This window comes from Chroicocephalus ridibundus, chromosome 2, assembly GCF_963924245.1.
Source record: "Chroicocephalus ridibundus chromosome 2, bChrRid1.1, whole genome shotgun sequence".
NCBI lineage: Eukaryota > Metazoa > Chordata > Aves > Charadriiformes > Laridae > Chroicocephalus > Chroicocephalus ridibundus.
Genome location: NC_086285.1, coordinates 77,053,714 through 77,068,433, shown reverse-complemented (window position 1 = coordinate 77,068,433; position 14,720 = coordinate 77,053,714). Strand labels below are relative to the sequence as shown.

At 37.5% G+C, this 14,720-nt stretch overlaps 1 protein-coding gene across 5 annotated transcripts in view; it reads right to left on the bottom strand.

Annotated features, from left to right (window-relative positions):
- The window catches only part of LYRM4 (LYR motif containing 4), a 90,501-nt gene that overhangs the window by 53,038 nt on the left and 22,743 nt on the right, over positions 1 to 14,720 (bottom strand). For 4 of the 5 annotated variants that reach the window (XR_010069937.1, XR_010069938.1, XM_063325971.1 and 1 more), the window contains exon 2: positions 14,154 to 14,274. The exons of the other annotated variant lie outside the window; for it this stretch is intronic. Coding sequence is in view for 2 of the 4 variants with exons in the window: in XM_063325971.1 (XP_063182041.1) it covers positions 14,154 to 14,274 (121 nt within the window). In the remaining 2 variants the exon portion in view is untranslated. The remainder of the gene's footprint in view (positions 1 to 14,153; positions 14,275 to 14,720) is intronic. 5 annotated transcript variants of the gene reach the window in all.

The following is a 14,720-nucleotide window of genomic DNA, read 5'->3' as shown; positions in this document are numbered from 1 at the left end:
CTTAGCCAGCAAGTCGAATAAAGAGCTCCAATGGTACTTTAAATGAAAAGTTGAAAACAAAAACCAAAATCAAGTAGCACTGAAGAAACTAATGTGCTATACAGCCGGATTTTACCACCTTACAACATGTGTACAAAACATGTAACCTGATCTCCACTGAATTATCTGCCACTACTTCCAGATCAACTGTCATCAGGATAGGTGAGTCAGGTATGAACCGACTACTGACTTGCACAGAATGGTAAAAGCTGTGTAGTGTTTTTAAAAAACAAATTCTTAACTCTAGATCACTGCAAACCTTTGAAATTGGAAGTACCATTATACCATCACTGAAGTCTGATCAGCTGAGCTTCAAAGGCTCCTTGTTTGTATATCAGCAAGCGCAACAGTGGCAATGGTTACTGGTACTTTGTCGAGCCCCATCATTCCCCTACCCAGGGCTTGCAGCTTTACAACAGGAGAACATCATGCTAAGCGCCTGTGAAAAATATGAAGTGCACTGTGCAGCTTATGAATTACTCCCTGAAGGAAGTAATCTCCACAGATTTGCAGGACAGCTACATGAAGTTACTCTTCTTTTAGATGAAAATTTAGGAAATAAATAGAAACATCAATGGCCTGTACTTTACCAAAAGACGAAAGAGACGACAAGTTCTACTCTCATGCTGTATTGATTTTTGTCAAATATGAAACTGTATTAGAGAGAAAATGCTCATGTTCTCGAATGGGTACGTAAATTTGGAGCTTACATTCCAGGGACTTCCAGACCACCTTGAGCTCTTAAGCACCCACACTAGTCAGCAAAAATGTGTGAAGTCTGGATCCTTGCTATCAGTATGCTCAGGTACCCTCTGAACAAAAGGGTTCCTCTCTATTCAGCCCATGAGAATATACATATCGATGTAGGATGTCTGAGGAAAGGAAGAAGGTTAAAAGACAAGTTTCCTGTATCAGGCTCACTTGGGTTTCAAAATACATCTCACCTGAAGACCAGCAATTTCAGTCTTCCTCGAAAGTACAGGAAAACCTGGCACTTGAACTAGTTTAACGTACCATTCAGGCTATGCTGGCATTAAATATATTTTTGGAGGACAGTGCATGAAAAATCATCTTTTCTGAACTTAGTTCACACAAAATTTTACATTCTTCATGCTAACTGCCAAACTAAACTTAGTTTCGTGTACATCTCGGGTACCTTAGCAGGTTTGAAACCAAAAGGGCAAACATAATTTGAATGCCACTGAAAGGTCACCACTTCTTTAAAGACTTGTGTTCACTCATTCACACGCCGACCCAAGCCTACCCTTCTAGGCATGGATGCAAACGACCTCTAGCTCAGAACCTGTGCACAGTGTCTGGGCTGACACGCTGCATCAGCTGCACCCCAGGATGCCGGCTTTTCAAACAAAATACAGCTTATTCACACAAACATCCTACTGCAAAGCCCTCTACACGCAACATGAATGTACTTAATCTGCCATACTAAAGGAAATGTTGATGGTTTTGTCTTCTGAATTGCTTTACCCTTCACAACGAGATTGATTACACATCCTTGCTTTAATGTGATTTGATTTGGTAACCACTGTAATTTTGTTCATTAGATAGCTGTGTCTTATCAGTCTTGTCTCATTCAAAAAAGGAGGGAGAGAATGTCCTGGTTTGAGGCAAAACAGAACCAATTTTCTGATTTGTAATTTTACTTTTTAGCTGGGCCTCTTCTAACTGACTGAAGTCTGAAATTAACAGCATATTGTTCAGAAACTGTTCACTCTCAGAGAGATAAGACCTGATTATACCAAGGAACGGTACGCACAGAGGCTCTTGCTTAGACTTATTGCTATAACAACCAAGGTCAGCTAACTTCGCTGTTTGCCCCATTAGAGAAGGCTTTATTTATTACTGTTAACGTTTTCAAGACGTCAACAAAATAACTGCTAGACAAAACGTTTAGTATTTTAATTTTTCTTTTCCTATAAAAGCTAGCCTTGATGTTAGAGTACAGACATCTCATCTTAGTTTTGCACACTGATAACAGAAACTCTGGGTCTGATTTTTATTTTTATTTTTTTTCTTAGGACTTGGGTAACACATAATTTCTTCAGTTAGTAAGAAGAGGATAGGAATTAAATAGAAATTTAAATTATGCCACTGGGTAGGATGGCATCAGGTGTCATATGAGTGCCAGCCATTTTTCTCCCATACAGGTTCAAAGAAGTGAAATAAAAATCTAATAACAATAGTTTTCAACTAACAATATCTTACTTGAAATACAGAAAAATATAGTATTTTAGAGTAGTAAGCTAGAGTACTATGTAAGGATGGAGCCAGGATGGAGAACAAGAAAGCCAAGAGGAATGGGAGTACAGATATGTCTGATCTTGAATTGCTCAAATGACAGAGAACTTTGCTACCTGCATCAAGATTTTGATGTTTAAATCAGTCCTTTTGTTTCCTAGAAATGAGACCCTGGTGAATTTTTTACCCACCCTTTGATAAAGGGTGTGTACCTTATCATCAGATATATAAATATTCTTTTTCTACTGTTTCAACTGATTAAAGAGGTTAGTCGTACTCATTCTCCAGCTCTTTCAACTCCTCACCTGTTGTTCTTTCCCAAAATAAGCTTTTATTTTTCTAATCTTGTTTTTACCTTAAGCAAATGGTGTATCTCTGAGTCTGTAAAATACCATTTAATTCTACAGCATTTCAGATAACATTTAATTCAGTCAACAGTTCCCTCTACAAGTAGCATTGTAAAATTAGGCCCTTCACAGTAGGATATTAAAATAATTAATTTTATATCGTATTTTAATTTAATAACATTAATGACTTTTATCTGAATTTTTTAATGTATATATACGTTTACTTGAAAAACTGCAGTTCACCTTTAGGAACTCAATTACAAAGCCAAGTAAAATGGCAAAAATCACAAATAGCTGCTTCCCTACTTCTCTCTTTTCTATCCTGGTGTTCACACTGGCTCTCACTTAACTACAAAATAACAGCATTAACTGTTAAGTCTTCCTTCACTGCTTATTAGGTAGGGGTTTTAATTCTTATATTTTCTTCATTGTGGCCCATAAAACACACTGACACAAACAATGTGGTCAGCATCCTACCAGCTTTCTGTCTAAGCAGATTTTCTTCTCCTGTCTACTGCTACTTGGATCTAAAGGGGACAGAGAAGAGAGCGAGGTAGATGATAGAGAGATACCTACTGAGATAGACAGTGCTGTAACACTTGGAATATCATGCTTTAATTCCTGCTGTAACCTTATTTTAGGAACCTGGGCAAATAATTTAGTACTCTATGCACTAAAGTCTTTAGTTATATGCTTAAATTTAAACAGAAGTAGCCTCCTTCATTTCTACCTCAATATCTTAAGGACAGGCAGGCATGTGGCGAAATGCACAGTCAAAATCAGGGTGCCTTCATCTCCTTGAGCTACTTCTGTAACGGAGCAGCACTACTAGAAATTCTCTCTGCCCTCTGCCTCGCTTGTACAGCGGAGAGAAGGGAAACAGTCCCAGCCCTGACATGTCCTTTGGGATGGTACAACAAATGTACATGTACTGTCACACTCACAAAATTATTAGCAATAAAACTAGCACTTTGAAAAGACTTACTTCCTCTTTTTACCCACTAAGCATACCATACATGTGGTAAAGCTATTTTATTGTCAATGGGTTAGTTTTTCAGTATTATTCTACAGCACAGCTTTGCATATCAATTTTTTCTCCTCTTCCCCCATGAGCATACATACAAATAATTTAAAAGCAATTTACAACATGCCAAACCGCTTAAGGAGACTCTTAAAAATCTAATGTATGAATTTAACTATTGGCATGATTTATTATTGAAGTTCCACTGTTATAACTTGACAATTAAGAAATATTGATAAATGTAAACACATTATTGATGTCAATTAAAAAGCACAAGATTGATTAACCTCCCAGAGGTATACTGGCACAAGCAGTTAGAGAGTAATCACCCCCAATAAGTATTCACTACTGGCAAATGTGCATAGAAATTAAACTGCTGTGAGACAAAAAGTACTTTCAATTAAAATTAAGATCATTTGAACACATAACCAAAGCGTTGGGTCAACAACAAAATTAACAGAATTACAAACAAGACCTGCAGTAGTGTGAAAGGCTAAGTGATTAGGTCATATAACGTTCTCACTAACTATAGACTTGGATGAAAACATGGTTAAAAACTACCAAAGCAACTGCTCAGCAAGTGAGTTATGCTCATAGGAGAAAGTCTGTGATAAACCTATTATTTAGTCACTACACTGCAATGTTCATAATTGCCCTGGTGAGGGACAAGACCTTGTTTACAGCATAAACAGCAGATCTTTGTTTCAGATTATGTATTTAGGTACATTCTACAAGTGACCAAATTATAAAGGTGAACTCGAAACTCTGCTTAGTAATGGCTCACTTCCTGCAAAGCCAACAGCCTAGGAAAGCCGTTGAGGCAGTCCATACCTGGAAGGGGAGAAGCATGCATCTGACACACCCCAGGGAGAATAACAACAGGAATCGGTCAATTTGTGACTTAAATGTGACTGTAAGAGTCTGGGCTCCTTTTTTCTCCCTCTTTTTACTTGCTTTCAGAATTAATGTACTGGCATAATGCCTGTCACCAAGATGAAGGGCACTGCAGCTATAGCTTTTAATGGCCAAAAAAAACCCGGGCTCACCTCAGAAAGCACAGCGCTAAAGACAGCAGCAATGCACCAGTACCAAGGAGACTGCGTAAACACTAATTAAACTTCTCTCTACACTTGTCTGGAAAACAGTTTCCCTGCTTAAACTTCCAAGGGCTGGATCAGACATGCTGATGTTGGAGTCTAGCAACTTTCTTCCCTAAAGCTCGGTCTTCATTGCAACTTCGTGGATCAAACACATTCGCCTCAAATACAAGCAGCTTACTACAGAGAGACTAGACAGAATCCAAATTACTGAAAAAAAAAGTTAAAATTTAAACATAACACATCTATGATAAAGCTTCTTTGTTTGAAAGAGCTTTATGTGAAGGCCACGCATATGTTTATGTTTATTGTCAAAATAAAACTAGATCACTGTGAATTTACCTGGCTGCATATTCAAATCATATTAGTGACAGAAACCTTATTTGGTGCTATGCTAAGCCACAGGGGTATTCAATGGACCTCCAGAAGATTATAATGTATGCAGACAAACCAGACACAGAGGACTGTGAAGAAGGCTTTTTTTTTCCTTTTTTTTTTTTTTAAATAAAAAACAACTGACACCTTTGCAACTGGGATAATGGAAGAGTTTTAGTGACCGAACAAACAAAAGAAGCACGGAGATAATAAGATGGGGAAATGAAAAGCAATCGTGAAGCCAGATTCTTGGAGCAAATAGGACAAATAGAGCTCTTTGCAGGCTGTCCTTATGCTGAGAATGAATATGAGAATAAATTCTTTAGACTTGACAAACTATCTGGAAGAAACAAAAAACCGCATCTAATTTAGAGTAGCAGGGGCAGATTTTTACATACTGTGTTTTCAACGTGCTGTCGGGAGAAGCATGGACATCTAAAAGGCCAGAAAAGAATGCAAGTAGCTTAAACAGGAACTAAAATACTCCTTCTTCCTTACAGGGAAAAACTGTAACTGTAATATGCTGAGAGACTGATGACTGGGCATGGGGGGAGAAAACGTCATTAAAAAAAACCCACTGTACCACAGCTACAGGACTAGGTGACTTGTCGGATAGCGAGGGCATCAACACCAACATCACCATCCTGAATTAGACTGCAGTTCAAGGGCAGCAGAACACAGTCCCGGGGATCTGAGGCACTAGACAAATGTGCCAAAGCTCCTCCTGGAGGGAAGTGTTGCCTGCTCAACTGCGGTGCCATTGAACCTGACACTGTCTCCTTTCAATAAACAGCACAAAACCAGGAAGGAAAGTTTTCTCAGCAAGGAAAGTAAACTAAAACAACAGATTAAAAAGCAACCAACAAACTGTGGGAGATCAAAACAGAGATCACTGTTGTAATAACAGCACTGTTGTCTCTCTCACTTTTTTCCCCTCAAAGGAAAAGACCTCTAAACAGCAATCCCTTTCTTTTCCTCAGGGTCTAGTCTAGCTGTACTTAAAACTGGTTTACCCCATAAAAACACCACTGAAAGTGGACATTCAGGAGAGAGCTATGTTCTGACATGAACCTAAGTCACAATACATATGCAAGCCTTTTACAGGGTTACACATTTCATAAATAACACACAAAACCACCATACTTCTCTTTTTCCTATTCAGGAAAAAAAGGGAGCCTCCAAAAATGTTCTGCTCTGCAGCAGACACCACACAACAAGAAATACAGAAAGTTGCTCAATTGTTAATTAACTTTAATGCCAGAAACTCAATCTTCAAACCCTCCCTCAACTGGCACCACTACAAACAAGATTGGCAAGCATCAACTCAAGATCACACAGTCAGATTAGAAACATGGCAGAAGTCATTTGAGCTGTGACCAAAACTAACTTTCCCTTGGTTGGCAATATTTTATATTTATACTAGGACACACATGCGCTTCTTGTTACCTTATTTGGAAGAGGCCCCCTTGAAGTTTTGTCGCAACAGCCACCCCTATGAACCGTATTCATTTACACACTGGGCAGAAGCCCATGAGACACCAAACACAAGAAAGCAGAAACCACGAAAGGACAAGAGGCAGATGAGCACATCTCCCTGAAAATGTGAGCTTTCCTTCCTTCTGGAGCTTTCTTCAGCACAGACTGGTTCAATCAGTGCTGCTAACTGTTTGAAAAAGCCACTGACCAGCCAGACACTGATGGAACTTACTCTTTTCCATGTGGAAGTTTACACCTAGCATTTACTTGATTGGATGTGACATACTGCCACGCCAAATTGCTTACTAGGAAAGTAAGTCCTTCTCCTGTCCTTCAGACAGCCCTCCTCTGCATAACATCAGATGCTCAGAGCTCTGGATGCATCAGATAACTACTTATTATTTATGATAAGGCCCTAACCTCACTGGATTAGCCACTAAATACATGTAACAAAAACAATGACAGCTCTTTATGACAGATAATTGAAGTATTTTAAAAGAAGCTGCCAACACTCAACAGTTTTGGGTTTTTTTTTTTTTTTTTTTAAGGAAAGGTTACTGCATACATCATATGCTGTGTTTTACACTAAGACTCTTAGATCAGAAAGACAAAGCCTCATCCTACCTCTGAATTACTACTTTCCCTTGTTTCTAGCCTAAAGGTTACTTTCGGTGCAGGGTCTACTTTGGTATTTAATCTTGCAGGCAGAAACTGCCACTTGCAATTTAGTCAGCAGGGCAAACAGCAGCAAATCACTTGTGAAAATACAATCTTGCTCTCCATCAGGAGAGTTAAATGAAAGCCTAAGGAGTAACACTGCTCTGGAGACTCACACAGGTGTAACCTGGAGAGCCAAGCCACTTGAAGACGGGTAAAATGTCTATTACACTTCCTGCACATTCAGATTCTAGAAATTAAGCCAATATGACAGCTCTGGGCTTTTGGCATCTGTTACAATATTGCATATCTCCAAAGATATCCTACATGCCAAGAGGAAAAAGCTATTTGAAAAGGCTGGCCGAAGTGGACCTCACACGTCCTGCGAAGGGCCAAGTTCTGATTCACCTGGGTTTCTGTTCAAATTTACCAAACCTTCTTCAAAGTCACTCCTATTACATTTGTTTCTTTGTTCCTCCTTCTGTTCCTTCCCAGCCTTATGGATATTTACTGGACATAAAATGCATTTACTTTCCTACTAGAATACAAAACCAGTATAGCTCTGAATTTAGTGCCTCCCAATTTCAATTTCAAGCTTTCTCTTGTTTACTAAAAGACAGGTATTATTAATCCTATGTTATACTTTCCTCCACCTGCATGTGTGTCTCTTTCCAGGTAAAGAGCACTGAAACTTAACATATGTTAAAGATTTTTGTTGCTTTCTTAATCATATTCTTCCTTGTAGGCTACTGTTATAAAGGAATAAATATACAAATGTTTATTTATTCAGTTATGTTTTCAAATCCCAGGGAAAGTAAGTGTAACTTGAACATAACAAAAAGGATTTAAATGACCTTGAGGAAAGAAAAAAAATAATCTTTGGAATTAAAAAAAAAGAAATCCACAGAAAAATCTCCCCAGTGCCTCCTAAAAGCCAAAGTCAGAAGATTTAAAGTCAGTGTTTGGCTTTGCCACAAGCCTCCAGTGTAATTTTGGTAAATGCATGTAGGGAACCAATGAAGTGAGAACTCATAATCTGCTAAAGCAATTAAAAACCGACTACCAGTATTGCAACAGGCTACAAGCAAACGAAGTGCAAGAGGATCATGCCAACCGTTTGCTAAATTCTAGATGTCACTGCAAGCATTTAGAAGTGTATAGATACTTGATTGCCTTCAAAAACTGATCCTGTGCAGTGACTTGATAAGACTCTTTTAATAGAAACTTTGTCCATTGTTTGATTATGCCACTCACGTCCTGCTCTTCCTCTGTGAATGAGGCATTTGAAAACTTTCCTGTGTCCATACTTGCTTTAACAAACTAAATGGCTTGAGAGGTAGGAATAGATCTCTCTGTGGCTCTATCCTGGTTGGAATGTATAGGTGCAACTGTAATAGATAGAAATATATGACACTAGTAAAAAAACACCAACTTCCAAGGACACTTCTCTTAGATAAAAACTGTAAATCTATAAATTTTCGTGATAAAATAAATATTTGCCATTTGAAGCTGGGGGAAAAAAAAAAGCAAATAAAATTCAAGAATCTTCTCAAGAAGAGCAGTAAATTAATCTGTGATTTTAAAAATTCCTTGCAGTGACAAACTTGACAAGAGAAAATCATATTAGAGCTCCAACACAAATGGCTGCCAGCAGGAAAACGTGACTTACCAATATTATATGTATTCCTGAACAGTGGTGTAGGTGATGCACCCTGTACTTACCTGTGCTTAAAGAGCTTTTCCAGCTATTCTTTCCTCTTGGCTTCAAAACTGCTGCCAACATAATCAAATATATTATGCAGTATTTTGCAACTTTCTTACCTATTCATAAAAATTAGACAGAAATATGACTTGTAGCCTGAGACTAAAACTACTAATAAGAATTGTCGTAATGAACCTTCTCGTGCTAAGGGCGTCTAGCCTACAGTGCTTTGCAGTATAAACACGGGTACCTTCAGATGCACAGACTATTTCTTGGAGGTTGAGAAGTTCCTTGAGACAGTCCATTCCAATGTCACTCACAACTGTGTAAATTGGTACCAGTCCCCTGAATGCTCAACAATATGCTTTCAGTCCAGTAATACATACACCTTGGCATTCACTAATTTACTTGCTATTCCTGCAAATCAATCACAGGATTACTAGAACTGAACAATGGAAAACAATGGGAGTATTTGCTGATAAAACCATAAAGGATGAGGAATAAAATCCAAAGCAGATGCAGTAAACTAAAGTACTTTTACCTTCTGTTTTTTAGAATAACTGTAATTGAAATTGCTTGTCTTGCTAATATTTATTGAACATGCTTTAATATTTATACTATTTTGATGAACAGAAATATGCCTCCTTATGCTGTGGCTGTATTATTACCAGTTCACAATAATATGAGTACTGTATTAGTACATTCATTCAGTATCATTTCCACTTCCATTCAGCTGTTACTTGAATCTATGATACTGCTAAGATGAGATACTGCTAATGAATGCCTCAAGAAGGTGGCTACACATAGCTGCACTGGCAACTTGGCTTGCGAAAAAAGAAGATCCAGAAGAACCATTCTTATTTTACACAAATTTCAAAACAAGACCATACTAACCATTTTTACTAGAAACAGCAAATACAGAGAAACACAAGAATATGAGACAAAATCTCACACTAAGTATGACACGGGCTTTTATCAAGGCATAGTCATGAAACATTTCATTAAAAGAAGCGGAGCTAAAATTATAATAAATGAATATTGCAAAGATTAGAATGTACTTATAACATGTTGCAAACATGAAGAATGCTGCAAGTACTCAATATTTATCATTATCAGTGGAACCTTTCTATTGGAGTTCTCATATTTTGAAATCATGTTCCTTCACTCTTCTACACATCTGAAGGTAACAGTAAAAGAGGCCAAGCCTGAAGAAGAACAGCTCGAACTCAAAAGACAAAGAAAAGTTCATCTGTTCTCTTAGAAAACGCCGATGACCTGCCAGCTGTAAAGGAATCGGATCCACACATCCTGACTGTCTAACTGCTTATGGTGCTGCTTCTGTCTCCCTACTAAAAGTTTATGCAAACCATGATTCTCATCAGTTTGGATTATTTAAAGGCACAAAAAAAAGGCTGTGAAATATCAAAACTGTTTTACTGAAGAGTACTGTAGTTGTGTGATGTCAAAACGCGTACAATTGATACTAAAGCCTTCAGAGCTGCCAGAAAAACCAAAATAATCCTTCTTAGCTGTACAACAAGATGATCAGTAGTTTCCAGCTACAATCTAAAACTGAGGAGAAAATACTGTGGACAAATATGTAAGAATGAGGTCCTATAAATTAAAACAGGAATTTAATCAGACCACACAGGTCCAATACAGCTTTTGAATTTCACTTTTATATTTTCAGTTAAAAACTTGAGAGAGAGCATGCCACAAAGAAAACTAGCGAATACTTCAAAACACTCAGTATTATCCTATCTTCAAAGTGCCTTCTATAAATCTTGAATCTCAGCAACCGCAGTAACATTTCAGGGCAAATTCTCATACCACTAACATATTCCAATAGAGATGGAAACTCACAAATGAAGTCATACTAGCACAGCTGGGGAATAGCTGTTACGATAATCCTCCAAGGACCTCAAGACTGAGCCTCAAAACTTTTTAAAACTTTCTATTTCAAACTTACTTGTGACAATGCATTTCTCACAACACCCTTCTTTACAGGGAAGACACCACAAATTGTGCTGTTTACACAGTAAACACACACAAAAAAACCCTTCACAGTGTTGAGAAAAGAATCACAGTTGTTCATTCCTTTAGCCAGACTATTTTTAAATCAAAACCAATAATAAGCAGAGGAGGACTAAGGCAGAGATTAATGTTCCTCTATGCTTTTCAGCTTTATAAAGCTACTTTTATAACGTTCAAGCAAATTGTACAGTGACTGACATGAACAAAATGACAGTAATCTGTCACTATTTCACATTTCCCACTAGGCTGATTCAAATAGCTATTTATGAACCTTACACTTCAATGGTCACTTTGATGACTAAACCATAAATTAGAATGTAAAGTGAATGTAAATTTGATTTTAGAGTAACAACAAATTGTCAGCAAAGTGGGATATTATTTAATTTCTATCAACACATTATGAAAAAGTCAGCAATACCAAGATGCGCTACATCATAATAAACCCTAAACTTAGTGGAAAAAAAAAAAGTATGCTAGATCTCACGTTTGCTTCAGTGCTTCTGCATTTAAAAATAAAAGCACTTTATATTATGCTTGGTTAGTTTTAAATATAAAGTTTTAATAATGTCAGATGACTTCATTACTTATATCTTCAATTAAACAAGGGAGCAAGAATGATTTTTTTTTCCCCCACAGAGCACGATTGAATTTGACAGCAAGTAAATATTAATATGAATTTAGATGCTAAGGTTTTTAATAATCCTGATGAAAAGCTTACTTTTAAGACAGTGTTGCTATTTTTTACAATATTTATCTCTTGCTCATCCTACCCACATCAAGTCAGGGTAGCCCAAACATTAAGGTGCTACAAATCAGTGTCCTCATTTCAGCACCCCAGTTACATATCTATTAAGTGGGAACAGTATTTCCCACCTATTTCAAGTGCTCTGATACCTTGAAATTGAACTCTCTTCAGAAAAAGGAAGTACATGCTGTTATAAAAGAATTGTGCCAAGTAGGTCTCAGTTAAGGTCTTTTAAAACAAAAATAAATTTAGTACACTCCAGTCATCCATTTCATGGGTAGCCTCACTAATGTTTTCCTGATTTATCAAAGATAAAATTTTACATTCTTAATTACAACCATTACAGAGCATTTTTTTTTACATGCTGAGAGAAATTTAATCTTAGGCACAATCTAGAAGAGATTTTCTGTAGCATTTTACTGTGGGAGATCCCACTTCCACAAATTGTTACTTCTTTGGTGCAGATTTTGTAAGTGTCAGAATTTGACCCTGTGCATTCTTATCTTTTGCCATCCCCTGTGACGGACGCGCTCCTCCTCTTTAAACTAACTGAGCTTTGGTCCAGGCAGATGCTCAGCAGGTAGGCCTAACTAAAGTTAATCCTATTGTGTGAGGCTATCAGTGAGAACTCAGCACTAAATGCCCACAAAAATTGTTTGGCTGGAGTCTGGGCTGATAAGCAGCTGAAACTGCATTAACACACCAGAAAATCTGACAACACATTAGCCACTTTACACTGTAAATATCTGCAGCCATCAGGGTCCGCTGAGCTCTCTCTCCACAGCAGCTGGTTGTGCAGTGGTGATCTCCCCTTGAACAGGGAAACGTCTCTCAAAGTCACCCCTCAAGGCTGAGAGATCCCTTACCTGACACCAGACAACGATGGGTTGGTAAAGGACATTTTTTGCATGCATGTAACATTTAATATACATATAGTAAGCTAAAGCAATAACCTTTGTATCCCACACAAACTTTAAGTGTAGTAAATAGTAGAGTATTGACTGCCGATCCATCTGCACTTATTAAACATTTTACATACCTAAATTTACTGATTAGAACTCAATAAACTAACTGCTAGCTCAGCTCTGAGTGATCTCTGACTTTTCTCCTGCAACAGCCCCTCCTTCTTTATGTTCCCCGGCCTCTAATACTTCCCTGGAGGATATTGTATATCAAGGCTCTCCAAGATAAAATCTCAAAAAGAGGAGCTGAAAATGCTACTCATCGCCTACAGAAAAAACACCCCAACATTTAAATAATTACATTGAGTCAATCCAATCTGAATTACTTCTTTGAGAAACACTTTTAAAATACAAAAATAGCAGTGTTTGGGTTAAAAAAAAAGATAGAAAGCAAGCAAAGCTATGGTAGCACAAAACAACACCTGTTCCTGGGAGAAGCAATTCCAAAGAAACAATTTAACTTGCACCAAAATATTCATACTTAATTGCCAAATCAAAGGGCCCAGCTTCCTACTGAAATAAGAATCCAGCTAACTGACCTGCTGGTTGTTAAAAGATTCATGTTAAAAACAGACCATGGAGGAACAGGTGCACATACTCATCCGATAGTTAATGTAAGTACTACTGAACTATGACTGGTATCAGTAAGTGCAGATTTTGGAAGGAGGGACAGCTCAAGCATTGGAAGTGCTCTTAGAAAGTTCAGGCATAGAAGCTTGCTTTCTTCAAATTTCCATTTGGTTACTGTGGATAGACAGTGGGCATATATGAGAAGTAATAAAGTACCTAAAGTTCAGTGAAGTATAATTCATGTCTAAATAATATGGTACCCAATGAAAGGAACAGAGATGCTATAAATGCTACTCAGACAAGGTCAGAGAAAAATACTGGCAGTGACTCAACTTTTTTCCGAAGAAAAATCTATCACCCTGCTAGCATTTCACCAGCATTTACTTCATTCACTTTAGGATTTTCTTGTTCTGCTACTGTTCTAACACTGTATCTGGAGGTGGGGAAAAACAAACACAGAAGGCAAGACTATTCGGGAGTGACTGTCACAACCACTTTTCTAAACCTATGGTGGAAGGAGGAAAGGAATCCAATACATATGAGCTAGAGGAAACAGATTCAAAGGAAAATTAGGGCAGAACAAAGAAACAGAGTGAAGAGATAGTAAAACAAACAGCAGAAAAGGTAACAGAAGAGCACATAAACTTGACAGCAAGGCCTGTTCCAGTTAATGGAACAAACATCCCTTAGTCCCTTATTGCAACCAACATGGATAAACAGATATTTCCCACCATCCCAAACTCAGACATACAAAAAGTACCGTTCATCCAGAGATGTTCTGAGCAAGGATCTGTTTTTCCCATCCGTAGTGGCATAAGACAGTTAACTGAGGAGTGTGCAACTCTTAAATATAATAAGAGAAATAAACATACCTGCCGACGTATAACCTCTAGGTTTGCTTTGGCTTTATTCACTAGTTCTTCTATTTTTTCAGAATCCTTTATACTCTTGTTTTCTCTGAAGGCATCTCGTATCCTTCTGATGGCATACGTTCTAAACACAAACAATAAGATGATGTGTATTCATAGATGTGCCACAGTTATGACATTTCAATGTTCTTTAAAACATGCTGACTTTTAAAAATAAATATACATACACACATATATATTTTGCCCAGTTTTATACAGGTATCTCTTTATTCATGGTCTTGCCTGAGTTGAAACAGTGACTAGATTCTTTAATTAAACAACAGTGGTTTTACTGGAAGTTATTGTAGAAAAATTTCATATTTCACATATCACTCCAGTCTTAACTGCTTGTTATTGCTGTAAACATACTGTTGGATGTCCAGCATGATACCGCAAAGCTCAAGAACATAACAAAAAGCCTACAAACCAAAAAAATCATCCCCCAAATTATTTTGAATCAGTGCAACTACTCTTATTCTGCATACGCTAAAGGTCATTGAGCTAACGACTAAATACATTATATGGTATTAC